Genomic DNA, 16924 nt, shown 5'->3' with positions numbered 1-16924 from the left:
ATTACTGTAGATTACTCCGTGTCTTCAATCCTGAGAAAAAAGATGTCCACTCTTTTCGGAAATTTAAATAATTTGCGGAATGTGAGTTCGAAAACGTCTTATCGCGTAAAGACATGGTAATTAAAAGCTTTTGAAACAATATAAAACCAGACTTGTAATGTGTGATTCTAGAGAGGAGACGGCGAGTCACTCTGGCGGGGTGGAGATATCGCGACGGCATAACGTTTTCGCGACGCAGTGTACACACTGGATATTGCAATCGGGTTCGCGAGTCGATAGAAGGGGGGGCCACGGCGAAAAGGAAATATATGTAAAGTCAACATCCATCACTCACAGTCAGGAAGGCTAATCGGATGGCTGCTTTTCCGCGGGACACGGCGCGGTGCAGCGGACACCAACGACAGGGCGAACCCCGTCGTCGTGCACCGTTGCTCTTTTAAAAGTGATCCGCTTGTAGGGGAATATTTCATCTCGAAAATCACATCCACACATACCGTATGGATCAATTAAAGATAAATCGCTGGACATACGGTTTCGTTTAGCCACGACTAATCGCGTTCTTTTAGAGACGGCATCATAATCATTAGTCATATCCCGACGGTGGAAATTTTCATCTATCTTCGGTGATAACGTATTTCGCGTTTAACAGCATCCTTCGGTGAGGTGTGATGGAATTTTATTTCAACTTTTAAAACCGCAACTGGCAATCATCTTACTTTCACACGATAATTTAAGCATTATTGTTTAATTAACAATTAATCAAATCGGAACATGAGTTTCTATCGTTATGTATTGTATCGTTAGTGACAACGATCACGTAATAAGCATGTTTCTGTCAACATTAATTATCTTACCTTTTGTATACAAATGGAAGAATCGATTTTGCAGAAATATCTAAACATTTATTGCTGAATATAAATCTGAAAATAATTTTATTGGACTATAGTGTTCAATAATGAAAGACAAATATTATAAGCTACTTTTGAATATTCAAAAAGCATTTTTTCAGCATCAATTTATACAGGGTGTCTCGCAATTTTTTGCCAAGCGCTTTTGTGTACATAGACGGATTAAATTGAGTCGAAAAATCCTTTACCATTTTGCAATTTTCGTAATGGTTAACGAGATATTAATTACTAAAAATCGCTTTCTCGTTTTTTGAAAATTATAAATTTTGGACAAAACGCATTTTGAAAGTTTGCTCCTCAATTATTTTGACAGTCCAAAAAAGTTATTTTCAGATCTGTGTCTAACTAAATTTTTAGATACTTTAGCAAATCTTTGAATTTTTATGTAAATCAGAGGAAAAATATTTTCATATTTTATATTTGTATAATTTTCATTTTAATTCTGACGTAATTTTTACGTCTTTTTTAAAACGTAAAATTTTTTATTTTCTTGCATGCATTTGTCCAAATGTTTAAAAACTACTTAGCATCATACTTCGCTTGACGCTGTTCTCGTTCCTCAACGTGATATTGCGGCCATCTTCCCGTCGCCAGATCACCACTGGTTCCGGGTTGCCAGTAGCTCGACATCTCAACATCAGATCGCCGTTTTCCTTGGCGGTTAGCATATCCGCGGTGTTATCCAGGTCCATGATATCGGGTGGTATCACGACCTTCATGTGGCCGGTCTACGCGTAAGATTCGTTACTACTCAAAAAATATTGATCTCGTCGACAATTCAAAATTAATGAGAAAGAGTCTCGAAATATCTAATGCCTGTTTCTACCAATATAGATTAACTTTAATCTTGATTCAACTTGCTTTTCATCTTTTTCTAATTCTTAGAACTATAGGGAATGAGTGTGTAAAATTTAAATTTTCAGATATCAATTAATATTGTCAGTGTTTAGTTTTTCTTTTCGATATATTTTTAATTATTTTCAAAACGGGTGAAAGAAAATTACAATACGAATCGATATCCTTTGTGTACGATAATTAATCTTAATAAAAAAATCTTAATAAAGAATAAAAACATCTCTATAGTCTGAGCTGACTTTTCTCTTTCGTTTGCGCAACGAGAGAAATTAAAAAAATCCATTCTAGCTTAATTTAAAAAAATAACTATCAGAATAGAATTTTACATCACGACATGAGCGTTTCCTAGTTCCGCGCTGAATATTCTTCGTTTTGTACGGACGTACGCAGCGTGTATACGTTGCATTCACGCGGCATTTGCGTTATACAGAGGGTCGGAGCGACATATCATCCCCTATTCGGCGGCAATGTAGAACGTGATAGAGAACAGCAATGACTGTCGTGCTAATGTTCAACGGCTCTACTGACCTGGCTCCTCATAGGATCCGTATTAACTTGACACATGTACGTGCCGGAGTCGTTCGGCTGAACGTTAGTCACGTGCAGCTTCCATGTGTTATGGCCGTTGTGAGTGACGGACAAGCGTGGGTTGTGCGCCACCATGTGCGTGTGAATGGCCAAAATCGCACGCGAATCCGACTTTATCCAGGCGACCTGCGCGTGACGTGACAAAGATGTTCATTTCGCCCATATAATGACAAAGACGATGTATCTAGATATAGAATGCTTGAAACAATAATTATAAAGCACAGCCGACATTAAATATTATTAATATCTGTATATCTATTAATTATGTTTGACGTGATAAATTCGCTGAATTTATAATATGTAGGAATTTATTAGAACTTCGCAAATGATGAAGTTCTCTCGCATGACGAATATATTTTGCAAATATCCTTTGGTAATATAAATTTCTTTATAAATGTCAATATGTATTTCTTTATGACTAGTAATCGTAAATATTGAAATGTTTCAACGTATTGCCAGCGCGCGCACACACACATACACACACACACACACACACAATTGCGATTTAAAAAATATACGTTTAATTTAACTTGCAGTTGTTCAATACTATTTGCGTCAACATTTATGTAACAAATCGTAAATATCAATGTGCATGATTGACAAATAAAAAGATTGATAAAGATGTATTTTTCACGAAAATCGAAAGTCTTGGATAATAAACACGATAGATATTTCTAATGTAAATAATTACTATGTAGGTTGCGTTCCATTTAACGCTCACAACACTCGTGGAATCATTTTATCATTTAGTTGTTTATCAAATATTAAACAAGGAGAAACGATGCTCGTGAGCATTGCGAGCATTAAGTGGAACGCAGTCATAATTACAGAAATGGATACAACTGATTACAAATAGCGATAAAAATTGTAAGACACGATGCACTATTATTTTTTTAACTTTACAGCACTTACAGTGCTCGGAAATAGATTATATACTTTCGATCTATTAAGAAATCACGATAACAATTAATGATTGCACTTCACAGTTGATTTAGAAATTAATATAAATAAGCTAATAAATTAAGTAATTAAGAAATGTGTATGTTAAAGATGATATATACTCAGACAGCACTATTTATAAAATATTTACAAAATATTTATAAATATTTATAAGGCTTATTTTAAATATTTTGTAAATATTTTTTTGTGGTCTTAGATTGCATAGATCATAAACATTTATTATAAATATTATGAAATATTTATTGTAAGTCTTGTAGTAAATGTTATGGAAATACTTAATTAAAATATGTATAAAATATTTATATAACATTTAAAAAAATGAATAATAATAATAAATATTTATCATAAATATTCTAAGCTGTCTGAATATAACTTTCAAGGCTTCCATGGCCATTTGAGATATCTTCTTAAAAAACAGCGAAAAAAGAATGCCATAAAGATAAATAACGTGCAGGATACGTATATGCGGAAGGAGAGGTTTTTGCTCTATCTCACATGGGAGAAGAGATGGTTGCATTTTGCATAAGGAGAGAAATAGAAGGAGATTGAGTCTCGAAAGGCGCGAACTCTTCATTAACACTGTGTCGAGCTGGTGCTTAAAAACCGTCGTGGTGCTTGCGAAAGGCGCTTATCGGTATTCATACTGAGACGCTGGCGCGAGGAGACGTTGGGGTTGCACTCTCAAATTCTGCTCAGGTTTACGTTGCTACAACCCCTATTTCGAGCTTGCCCCAACCCCCTTCTCTTTCGCGCTGGCACGGATCGGCAACTCGATCTGTCATATTTCAGATGGCGACGAAGCCAATGAGCAGGATAAAAGGGCTTTTAAACTGCGAACAAAAGCTCGTGTCGCTGCGTTTCGATCAACAATGGAATTTAAGGTTATAATGTACGTAAATACGTAAGAGAGAACAGGGTATTTACCTGTTGGGAACAAAGCTTTTGTAGCGATGACTCACTCGCCAGAATCTATATATCTCCGTGTGATCCATCGCGGATCAGAAGCAATCGGCCAGGTGTCCTCATAGACATCTGATATGTCTGACGCACGCGACATGATCTACATGACATTACATCTCAGGGTATTGCATTTACGTTATTGGTATTACGCGGTATTCAGTTACTAACAATAAGTTTAGTATTCAGATATCCGTACGTAGTACATTGGAATTCCACGTTTTCTAAATTTACTCGTATAACTCGTATTGACATACGTACTTGCAGCGAAAGAATAATTTCCGAAATACGATATTTGATATTTTTCCATACTTTATAAGAGTTTTATCTCTCTCTCTCTCAATCAATTTGAAATACATCACCGATGTAACACTATGCGAGTCTAATTACAAGGCTTGAATTTCCTACCAAGAGATATAGCATCGGAGGCTTCAGATACGGCTGCACCGATCGTTACACGGGACTGCGGTAAAGGGTTAAATTTCTGAGATTAGATGTTACCGGATGCACGAGACGCGGTTACGTGTAACGCAACGACGAGTTCGAGCCAGCTGTCAAATTAAACAGCTTTCAATGCAGGTATTTTGATGCGGGAACAAGCACGTTTTTGTAAACGTGAATATCGTTTGCTACTTTCGCAAAAACATATAAATATACCTCTCTTTTCTCCATTTAGAAAACGAAGTATAATGTGCACATTGCAGAAAGAAATAAAAAATAAAGTCACGTAAAAAATGTATATTTGTACGTGATTAAACAGAAGGAAGAAAGAGAAAAAAAAGAGAGCAAAAAGATAATATTTTGCATGCGCGCACGCGAGGTTTCTTTCTGTGCCAACAATACATCTAAACGAGATAGGAAGGGAAACAAAAGGGTAAATGTTATTACAGTAACTGATCGGAAATTGAACGAAGTTGAGATTGAAGCTTCTGACTTTGCACGAAGGTACAAGTATTATGATTACATATGTATAAAAAAATGCGTATAGGAAGATGTATGGAGAGTGTCATTAAGGACTTCATCATTTTTTTTCTTTGCACTCGATCAAACTATTTCTTTCCACAATTTCGTAATTACTAAAATGTGACAATTGGACATAAACTCTCTCTAAACTAAAGTTCAGATATTTTTAAAGAATCTCGCATAATTTTCTTCTAAAACATCTTAAATTTTTCTATCATTATTTATTGCTGCTAGACGATAGAATTTTATATTTGCGTAATAATTTTGAGCTACATAAATTTAAATCAACGCTATTAGTTGCAAAATTACGCCTATTCTTTGTACAGTTTCTCATCTAATCGCCGTCTGGTTGAAGTACATGAGGTGCGTATAAACGGTGTAGCAAAGTCAGCGCGAATTGCACGGGAAAAAGGAGAACGGAAAGGAAGAGAAGTACGGCGGCAAAAATCAGGGCTATTCAGCGTCGCTATATTAGCAGATTTGATTTATGTCCTTTCTTCCGTCATTTTCTTTCTCTTTCCGGTGGGAGAGAGGTAAAGAGGAGTCCTTCGACACAGCCGTGAGCGACAAGACGGCGGCGAGCATCTCCACCAACACCCTCCAACGGCATTAGAAACGCGATAGAAACGATTGTCGCGATCTGAGCACGCAATCAAAACTTGGACTTCTTCTCGAAAGTGAATTACTCGCGACCAGGGTCCATCCCAGAAGAGATTCCCTGGATTCTAGCACGTACACACAACCGAACGCTTGCTTCGCAAACGCCCGTATACAAGTCAGCGATTGTAGTAGATACACGAAGAGCGAATGTTTCCGCGTTAAATCGTTGCAATGTTGACATGGGGCAACAATTGGGAAAAACAAGCGATCTGTCGATACAGCGGCTAAATTGCTAACAATAATTGATAACGTTCAGTAAAATAAACGTACAAATATATTCTCGCTTCAAACGTAGCAAATAAAATCAACCTATTTGAAGGTGAGATTCCCTGCAATAAAAATTTTGAAGTGATTTTCAATAATCAATGATTAAAGGGCTTTTTTGCGAGTAATCAAAGTTTTGAAGAGTAAATAGGTAAGAAATTTGAATTATTCAGTTAATTTTAAGTGCTTTATCAGAATCTTATTTTAAGATTTATTAATTACAGAAATATTTAAAGATAAAAGTTAAAAGAGCGATAATAAATAATACTAAGAAAAAAATCGATCCTAAACTTGCCATTGAATTTATCATTAACGTTTAATTTATTCACGTTTATTCAATTTATTTCGTATCTACATATTTGCAAAATTGAATTTGAAGACACGCGAGTTTCGATGAGATTTTCGTTTTCAACATTTACAATCTTTTAACGTCCGGTCTTCACGTATCTGTAATCATCGTAAAATATTGCAAATAGAGAAAACCGCATAGTAAGATCGATTGAAATAGATAGTTTTGTTGATACGAAAATAGTATTCTTTGTTGCCTCGATACGTTCTTCCGGTTTTGTCTTTTTGTCATTGGAAGATGCTGCGAATACTCGACGGTTTCGTCTGATTTGCATTGTTTCGCTATGCAGATCCAAGGAAAACATCTTGACATTTGTAGCGTCGCTCGCGGCTTCTCCCTTAGGAGTTCAAGAAACGACAATCGAAAAAGTCGATGGATCGTACATATCTGACATTTTTACGAGAACTAAGTTATATCTCGTGTATTTCAAAACAGCATGGGATACATAATTTTTTTGATGTAGTACAAAATAGATATTAAATAGGTTCGATTTGATCGATTTTGCTTATTTTATCCTGCTGGCTTATTAGGGCATCATTAATATTAATGCTCATTATTCGTCTACTTCTTTTGTGTTACAGGATTAACGTTTACTTATTTGCCATTGGTAGCGCATTGCTTCATTCAGCGTTTCGAATGACCATTGCTACAGAAATTTGTTCTAATATAATATTCGCTTAATAATCGAGCGGTGGAATAATATAGTTCCAGGTTACATCGCAATTACTCGACAATACAATCCATCTAAACTACATCCGATATATTAAGCGAAAATACGATCTAGGCCACACTACTTACTATTTTGAGCGGTGGCCCTAATCGACTAGCTAATTACAACATGCGCACGAGAGCAGCACGAGTACATTTACCTTGTAAGACTGGAGATGATTAACGACGCAGGTGAAGGAGACGTCGCGACCTTGAGTGACCGTGTGATTTTCTAAGAGCGCCAGAAATTCAGGCAGGACCTCGGACTTGGGCGGCGTTTGTCCTGAATTATGCAATTAGCGATTATGTGCCAGCGATTACGGCTAAAACGATCAGCGAAGTTAATCCCTAATTAGCCTACCACGCGGCCAACTTGCCGTCGATACAAATATGATATATGGACGGCGTATTAGAGAAATTTCAAACCTCCAATACAAGAATGCCCATCATCTTTTTGCATCGCACGAACAAAAAATTAATTTAGATCGCAGCATTATTTATGCATGTAACGAGAGGTCGGTCGCATGAGGGGGTGCTCACTTATGAAAATAATTTCCGATTTTTTGTATACGATCATGTTATTTCAACGTAATTTCAAAGTGATTTTATTTGTTTTCTGAAAGACATTCGAGATCCGCGACCGAGCGTAAGACGATGCTTTTTTGTATGATTTCAGATGATTTCTTGATTTCAATGAGGAATGCTTGACTGCCTCATTTACTGAATTCCTTGTTGATTTCGTAGGTGAGTAGCCCGTCGGTCGGTCAACCATGTCATCGTGCGATAATCATAATTCTTTCTATGGATAGCATTTATGATTATATCACTAGTGTTCTGTATGATGCGTAACTTTGATAACGTTGACTTCTAATGAAAATTAATTTTTAAAGAGGTTGCATGTATTTTCTTAACCCATTAAGGATCGCTGGTCGATTTTTCGACCAAAAAAAATAGATCAACTTTGGGATGTGAAATTTTTGACAAGTAGGCTCTTTAAGGCTTGCCATTAAAAGGATTTTAAATGTTGAGAAAAAAAATTTGTCTTGGTCCTTAATGGGTTAATGCGATAGATAAAAATTTGCTTGTATTTCTTAATTTATTGCGAACGAACATATGTATACTTGATTGTAACGGTTCATAATCTTTCACTGAGAGAAAAGTTTTTGTGACTATAATTATATATTATCATAATTATAGTTATTATTGTTGTAATGTTAGTAATAATAAATATAAGCCCTACTAATAAATATATTATTTAAAACTGAAAATGATTATAAAATATAATTATTATTGCTATAAAAACGGTGTTATTACTATAATTTAATTATAATTTATACTCATTTTTTGAGTCAATAATATTTTATATATCAATTATTATAGCAATAATAAACATAATTATGATAATATGTACACTCGGAAAAAATGTGTCGATTTTAACATAAGTCGTATAAAAAAAACAGTCCACTCAAATTTTTGGGTTAATTTTACACAAGATGAATATAAATACAAAAAAGGTAATATCAACATAATTTTATCAAAAACCGTGGAAGCATATTTTTTCAGAAAATTAACATTTATGATATGTTAAATTAACACGTATTTCATTCCTTTGTCTGAAAATTTACGTTTTAAAACACGTTTTATTTTTACGTTACTTGTTCACTTACTCATAAATTGTATCATTTTGACACTAAGAAACGTTGAATATCAATTTCACACAAAATCTTTAAATAACATAATTACATTATGTTAAATTAACACTCAAATGTTACACAATTCGACACAAACTGTTAACACAGAACATGAGTGGATCGCTTCCAACACAAATACATAATTTTTTTACTGTGAATTATAGTCACAAATACCAAAACTTTTTTCTCGGTGCTTAACATTCTATTTTATTATCATATAAATCTTGTGGAACGATTTTTGTTCGTATTTTATTATGCAACACGCAGGGACAGTCAATGCGCCGTATAATGGAGTGTTGATTAATCGCGTCGAACCGTTATATGGACCCCGTGTAACCTTCTCACGTCACGATAGTCACCCCTCGCATTCTCGCGTGGCGGATGCCAATCCGATATGACGTTACGTTTTACACAGGGAGGTCGTGCGTTGATCATCCCCGCAATAATGGAATAGAATCTAATAGGTGAAATAAAAAAAAGATATATTCTTCCTGTATCCCTTTTGATTAGCTCGAGGCGAGCACGCGAGCACGAAGAAAAGAGAGAAAGTTTCGCGAAAAACGGAGTGTTTATTAATCACGTGGAACACGGCCGAGCGAAAGTTCGCTGACTTGTGGAGTAATCATCATCTATCATGATCTATCGCGTGGAAAGGCTATCCCCCGAAGAGCAGGTAATATTTTCGTTGGTCCGCACATGCGAGTCGAGTACTCGACAACCTATGCACTGTGATTTGTATGTACAGTGTAATGTCGAGAAATCAACCGAACATTGCCCCAAATTAACCCGTATCCTACTATTGTGGGTCACTAGTGACCGAGCAATTCCTTACTTTTTCCTAACTTATGAGTCCTTCGGTAATTATAACTTATACTACATTTTGTTATTTTCCAAAATGAAGTTAAACATTTGTTCTAGAAAGTTGAATGTATGTTTGTGAATTTTTGGAGACTTTTTGAATCATTTTAAATAGGTGAAAACATGAATGGGTTCTAATGACTCACGATGGTAGGAATGAGGCACCGAATTGAGCATAATACGAGATATATTGTAAAGGTTAAAGAGGAATCTCAATAAATATTGAATTATAAGAAAATAAATGTTTCAAATCTATGTGAATTATATAAATTATACGTTTCTCATATTTTATTATTGTTTATATTCATAAAAATCTACTGTTTCACAAATTAATTTAATAAAGTACGATAGGTTTAATCGCATTCATAAAGTCTATCAAATTTCTTTCATGTTTTACATTCTAATATAATAAATATATATATATAAATTTCTGTAAGTTTAAGATTAAATATCATTTTTCAAAAAAAAGTTTCGTAATTTACGGTCATGGAAACGAATAGAGGTAATAAATAAATAAGCATAACGGTACAGAATGGGAGCGCGTTTCGTTTTCTGAGAGAAAAAGGGGGAGAGGAGTTGGCGGCCTGTGCTACTTTGCAATTCCTGCTTCTTTTTAAGCGAGGATTCTTTTTAAGCTCTCGCGAAAACGCAAAAGGCTACCGATAGCAACGTCTTTGGAGAAGGATTCCATTTGATTCTTACCGTAACTGGAGCAAAGAAAGGCGGCGCAAAAGTAACGGGCACGATACCAATCGCGGCGGTCCTTGGGTAGAAGGGAAGGAGGGAATTCTGTCATTTCGTGCGGATTAAAAACTTGTAACTTTTGCTTCTCCTCGCAACTCCCCCGGACGATTTTCTTTTTTTTTTACCTGTCTCTCGTAAGGATCTGCGCGTCACGGAAATATTATACTTACCTTATTGAAGCGGTATATTCGAGACTTCTTACCGAGACTGACGTGGAAGAAGATGACAATAAGGGCGCACAGTGCGAAGTTCCGTGATGCCATGCCATAGGGTAAGCCATACGCCATACGTACTGCAACAAAAAGCGTGAAATAGAAGCAAACACTTTGTTAAACGTATTATAAATAAACCAAGTAACAGTATCACACTTAGAGTGGAAATTATTTAAAAATTTAATGACTTTTTTACTTATTACTGTTATTTATTATTAATTGATTGCTAATTTTCATAGTAAAACGTTATTTACAACTCGTTGATTTAAAATTAATATAAACATAGGTAAGGCTGGTGCAAATCGATGGAAAGTTCTTTTACTAAAACAATTAACTTTGGGATATTTGAATATCGATTGTAGTAATTTTCAGCGGTGCGATTTCTCTTCCACATCGACAGGCAATAATTTACACATACGAAAATAAGTAATATGAGTAATTAAAAAATAACGCAAAAAACATGACAATTTCAATCAGAAATTTCGAACAGAAAGGATTAATTTTTTATTCATATTTTATCGAAATTTACAATATATTAATTTATAAATAATAACCAACAAGCTGCGAGATCAAAGATAAAAGATTTTTGTGTGTATTCTGACTACTAAAAATCAAAATAATGCAAATAAACTAGCTAGAAAACGTGACGATATTATAACTTTAAAAACCTGCAAAAATTACTGCAAAAGAAATATTAAAAGGTAAAAGTTTTATCGAATAAAAAATAATATATACGACATATACTTCAGTTATTTTGTTTGTTATTTTGCAAATAGTGAAATAAGATTTATGTGAAAGTAAGATCTGTAATTAGAATTTTCACCAATATAACATATCATACATAAATTTTGCTAAAAGGATATGTGCAAGGTAGTTGTTATGGTGAGGCAATCCATTTTAGGGATGAGACAGAGACAGAGAGAGAGAGAGAGAGAGAGAGAGAAAAGAGAGAGGTCGGGGTTGAAATCGAGAATTTTGCGACGTCGTCAACGCATGTTCGGAACGAGGATATGGAACGGAGGAGGTCGAAGGAAGGAGAGGGTCGGAATCGCGTGAATATTAACTCGACAGTTGGTCGCCACATAAACGCCAACCCGCTGATATATCTGCCGTTCACCCGTCGCCGACCGACCAGTACCGCAATAATACTCTCGAATGGCGGTGGAGGTACACCCTCTTCTCCGCACCCTCTCATGATACGCACACTCTAATCTGCGTCTCGGGAGCACACGTGCGCGTGGATGCGTATACTATATACATATGTATGTACATACGTAACGTATGTAACGACCACAGTCCGATGGTCAAATGAAAATTTCGCTCACACTAAATAAAGCTCGACCTTTATAACTTCGGCCGGTTTTGCTCTCGCGTTTGTCAAAAATAGAGTCTCGTTTAATCTCATGTTTAAGTACAAGTTACTCACTCCATAGTTGCTCCACTGTCGTTTAACACTTTTCCAGATCTCCTCATTCTCTCTCCTGTTTCTCTATTTTTCCTTGTTTCTTATGGCACTCATATGATACTCAAAATCATAGTTAGTCACAATCGCACTATATTTTATATACTCCCAAGTTAATTATTGAACACGACGCGTATTTTATTATTGTATATTGAAACACGGAGCGGTTTTGGCGTGAGACACTATCATATCTTTGGATGATAAAGAATTATGATCAAGATGAAGAAAACTACGATTGATATTTCACAAATTAATACAACGAACAAATCTCAAACGGTAGAAGCTTCTGACAGATCACCGATACAGAAATCCCGAATTTATGTTATATGCGGTTAATAAATAATGAAATATGAAATTAATTACGATCATATATTGACGATTAATTTGAATTGTAGTCATTAGTCGTTGCAGTCAATTGTGATTGATTGTAGTCATTAATTATCAATCCATTTCGTACAAGCAGTATTTCGTTAATGACCAAAAAATTCGAAAATAATATCGGCAATCCTAATATCGTATAATATTCAGATAATAAAGTTTTGACTAATTAAGATGGGATGGATTGTTTGAAAATATACAATCATATTATATAATATTGTACATATGCACGTACATTTCAAACATATAAGTTCAACGAGATACATCGTATAATAAATATTATAGGTTTTCATTATTTAAAATTACTCGATTTGATTATTATTTCGCACTTTCAATATAAAGACAAAATAGACAAATTATTTTTAGGCAAGATAAACTAAACAAATTATTTTTAAATGAATTATTTCAAAACGCGACTTGAAATATAAGTATTCAATTAGAAATCTTTAAAATAAAAGATATAGCCCGAAAAAATATTACAAAACAATAAGTTAACTCTCTATCCGAATTGTTTTAATGTGCGTCAAATGCGAGAATAAATTATGCGAAATATTTGCTTCGATAAATAGCCGTTGTGCCGCCACAGATTGTTAATCGTAGAAATTCATTAATTGTACTGACCGATAGTTATGTTCGTTTGATGATTTGTGATACTTACAATTAGAGCGATTGCATTGTGATAATGCGCGATAACATGTGGAACGTCTTGCTGACTCTAAATTTCGTTACGCGAATGACTAACGTTCTGGCCTCATGATTACACTGTAAGTAGTGCAACAAAATAAAACAAACAAAACGTCGCGCGGCGTGTCTATCACCCTTACCCCCTACCGGTTGCGCGCGCCAAGATGCTTTGGACGATTTTTAACCCTTAATACACACCTTTGGGTCATTCGTGTCCTGCGCATTTCTTTTCTTTGATTTATATACAACAATATTATACGCAACAATTGTAGACAACAATTTATATACAGTAAGAGCACAAAGTATTCGTATACAAGGAAATTTTTTTATAAAAAAAGTCTTATTTGTAGAAAATAAACATTAATTAGCAATTTCATACAATGAATACATTCTGTTCTAACATAAACAAATGAGCTTCGCATGTATTCCTGATTTTAGAAGTTAAATTTCACGATTGTACACGAATACTTTTTGAGCATGCAAACGATACAATTTTTAATTTTCGCTTATTTTTCAGATGATATATTGTATTTTCTATAATTAATACACATCTTTTTGGTATATATAATTTTAAGAAACATACAGTCTATTTTATTTTTTATGAACAAATTGTTAATTACCCAATAAGAAATAATCATCAATTAAACATCGAATCGACGTCAAATTGGTGTTGAAATCATCGTATCGATATCGATTCATCGATCAATTCGATGACTCATTTTTCGCTTGATAATTTAGGTACTTTTTAAAAATAAAGTTTTTTTAAAAAATATTTTCTCTGTACGAATACTTTTTACACTCATTGTACAATTTATTATAAATATACAAAAGATCTTCTAAAGATGTCAAAATATACGTAAAAATTGCTTAATAATTAATTTTTATATAATTGTAAAAGTGATGAAAATTAATCCAGGACACTAAAGATCCATCGTGTGTGGTAAGAATATAAAAAATTAAGGTGTGTACTAAGGTTAATATAAAATACATTTACAATAAATATTCCGTTTTTTCTTTAATCTTAATTTTATTTTAATTTATAATTATCAATATATAATCAAGGTAGTTTCTCTCATTACTCTAATGATTCAATTCGAATATTATTTTGCGTTGTTAACGTCAAAATGACAATAAAAAAATTATATTTAAAATAAAAGTTCAAAATGTATTATAGGATAAATATCTTTGAATCCAATTATAGCGTTAAGAAATTAATTATCATCTCGAATATTATGAAATAATATAATAATTTCTAATTTCAATTTTATCTAACTACAACTTAGTTTTTCTCATAATTCTTTTTTCAAATTTCCGAAAAAAGTATATTCCGTACTGCACTCTGAATTTTTTATTTAATATAAGTGTTATTGTTTTATAATAAATATTTATACATGGAAGATATAATAATTTACTATTTCACTTGAACTATTATAGATTCAAACGTGTTCTGCATTGCGTTTTGAATTTTTCATTGATCTAAATTCGTAATTCGTTTGTCACTTTTAAATTAGAATGCTTTCAAATTTTTTTATCATAGCGTGTTTGAAACAAATTGACTTCGAGACAACATCGTAATACATTTAATGAATTATAACTACGTTATGTAATTAAGTTCATATTTTAACATTTATCAATTACATTATGAAATATTAAATAAATCATATTCTATCTGTGTTATTTTCACATTTCGATGGAATTTCGTAGTAATGCACAACAGTAAAGTGCAAGGACTGTACGATTAACGTTGAGAGTGTATAAAATGTCGTGCAATTATTCTAATTTGATCATTAGAACGTGTAATTGTTAACCATGTTTTCGTGAATGTTACTTTATACAAATGTAAACTCGTAAGAAAGAGGAAGAGGAGGCAGAAGAAGCCTGGGAGGCATCTGATAACGACAAAGCAACCTGGGGTAAGTAAATTACTATCTTTCATTTTATTCGTTACTTGCAGGCACAATTAGTTATAATGATTTTATGTGGGCAATAATTGCTCTTTTATTAAATTGTAATTACTGTCTGAAAATGTGAAACTTTGTTCAGATACATTATTTCACCTGTTACGCTTTTTAATATGAGATGCGTAAACATTATATAGAGATTTTATTTTGAATATCTCATCTGAAGCGAGGTTCAAGCGACGGTTACACATAAACGGGTGTATGTTTAAGTTAATGAAAATGAAATTTTCGCGAATATTCCAGTTTAATATCCGTCAGTGACATTGCAATATTACAACATTGAATCTTGTAAAAACGTTAGAGACAGATAACGACGAATGCACATTAGCATGCATGCACGAGGACATCGTCATAAATACTAAAGTGAATCGCGTATCACGGGGAAGAGCGATAAACGTTGAATACCTCTTTGAAGGGCCGATCAGTGGTCAGGATATCAAAAGCCTCTTTGACTTCAACGATGCAGTTACCTATCGTTCCACTATGCGCGCAAGCACATTCAACTATTTCCTTCCGATGAATAATCAAGCGTATCCGTTAACGTCTGATAGATTGAAAATTATGGACCCGGATGTAATTTATTTGAGAGCACGTGCCTAAAGGGTATACACGCAATAATTAAAATATGATCGTTCACAGCACAATTAACTGAGCATTATGAACATTAATTCGCTTATCACGCTATGTGGCAGTATTATCAACTGATATAATAATAATAACAACTTTATTAATGTGCAGTACAAACTATTGCAGAGCAATGAGACAAAAGACACAATTAGCAAAGCATCATCAAAAGGTGAAGTATCAGCATAAATGCTACCTAAGAACCTAGACCCTGAACATAGTTTAGAAAAGAGTAAAAATAAAGACGTATATATATCTTTATTAGATTTAAAAATCTTCCGAATACATTTACGGATTATTATATAATATGTACAAGAATGATCATATCGGTTTCTTGATTATCTAAGTTAGAATATAGAATTAATAAAATTGCACATTCTCTAAATCCATAATTCTCAGTTACTTATACACAAAGTTTTATGAGAAGTTTCATGAAAAAGGAAGATATGAAAGAAAGAGGTAAGAAAAATATTCTGAGTAAAAACATTCTATGATTTAGTGGTATAGGTTTTGAAGAAACTTGATACTATTTCAGTAGTTCTCAAAGTATGGAGAAAGTTGATAATTGGAAAGTCGATACGTGCCCACGTTATTAGATTTACGTAGTGAAAATGTTCGTTGCACATGTGTAAGTGCACAGAAACTATATAGTCGCCCGCGGAGATACTTAAAACCAAAATATTCTTTTGCATTGACAATTTACAATCCAGATCCGGTGCGCGCGAGCTTTCCTCTCAAATAAAATAAATAAAATTTGTATATATATAATATTATCCCTTAGGAAAAAGAACTAATTAATGGTCCCAATAAACTGATTAGCTTCATCAAGAACTGGACAGTAATTGATGAAATATCATCAGTTATTGTATAGTTAAACAGTTTGGAACACCAATCAGTTCTTTCTCTTAAGAGATTCATTTCCGTGCATTATTATTATAAAAAATTATCTAAAAAGAATCTATTAGGTTTTACGTAAAACCCGGCCTAATTCTATTTTTATTAAATTAAGAATATTAGCGACAGCGAAATGTTTCCGATCAAAAAGGAAACGCAAAGAATTAAACTCGAAATACGGAAGGTAACTTTCGCTTCTCGCTC

At 33.7% G+C, this 16924-nt stretch overlaps 1 protein-coding gene across 2 annotated transcripts in view; it reads right to left on the bottom strand.

The window, feature by feature from the left end:
• LOC108728115 (lachesin) overlaps nt 1–16924 on the bottom strand; it is a 40096-nt gene that overhangs the window by 2761 nt on the left and 20411 nt on the right. For both annotated transcript variants that reach the window (XM_018456487.1, XM_018456488.1), the window contains exons 2-5: nt 10708–10797; nt 7374–7495; nt 2292–2477; nt 1444–1636 (exon numbers count right to left, since the gene is read on the bottom strand). In XM_018456487.1, coding sequence (XP_018311989.1) covers nt 1444–1636; nt 2292–2477; nt 7374–7495; nt 10708–10792 — 586 coding nt within the window. In that variant the 5' untranslated portion in view covers nt 10793–10797. The remainder of the gene's footprint in view (nt 1–1443; nt 1637–2291; nt 2478–7373; nt 7496–10707; nt 10798–16924) is intronic.

Source organism: Mycetomoellerius zeteki, unplaced genomic scaffold (assembly GCF_001594055.1).
Source record: "Mycetomoellerius zeteki isolate Tzet28-1 unplaced genomic scaffold, Tzet1.0 scaffold58, whole genome shotgun sequence".
NCBI lineage: Eukaryota > Metazoa > Arthropoda > Insecta > Hymenoptera > Formicidae > Mycetomoellerius > Mycetomoellerius zeteki.
The sequence above is the reverse complement of the archived record's forward strand: the minus strand, read 5'-3'. Positions and strand labels throughout refer to the sequence as shown.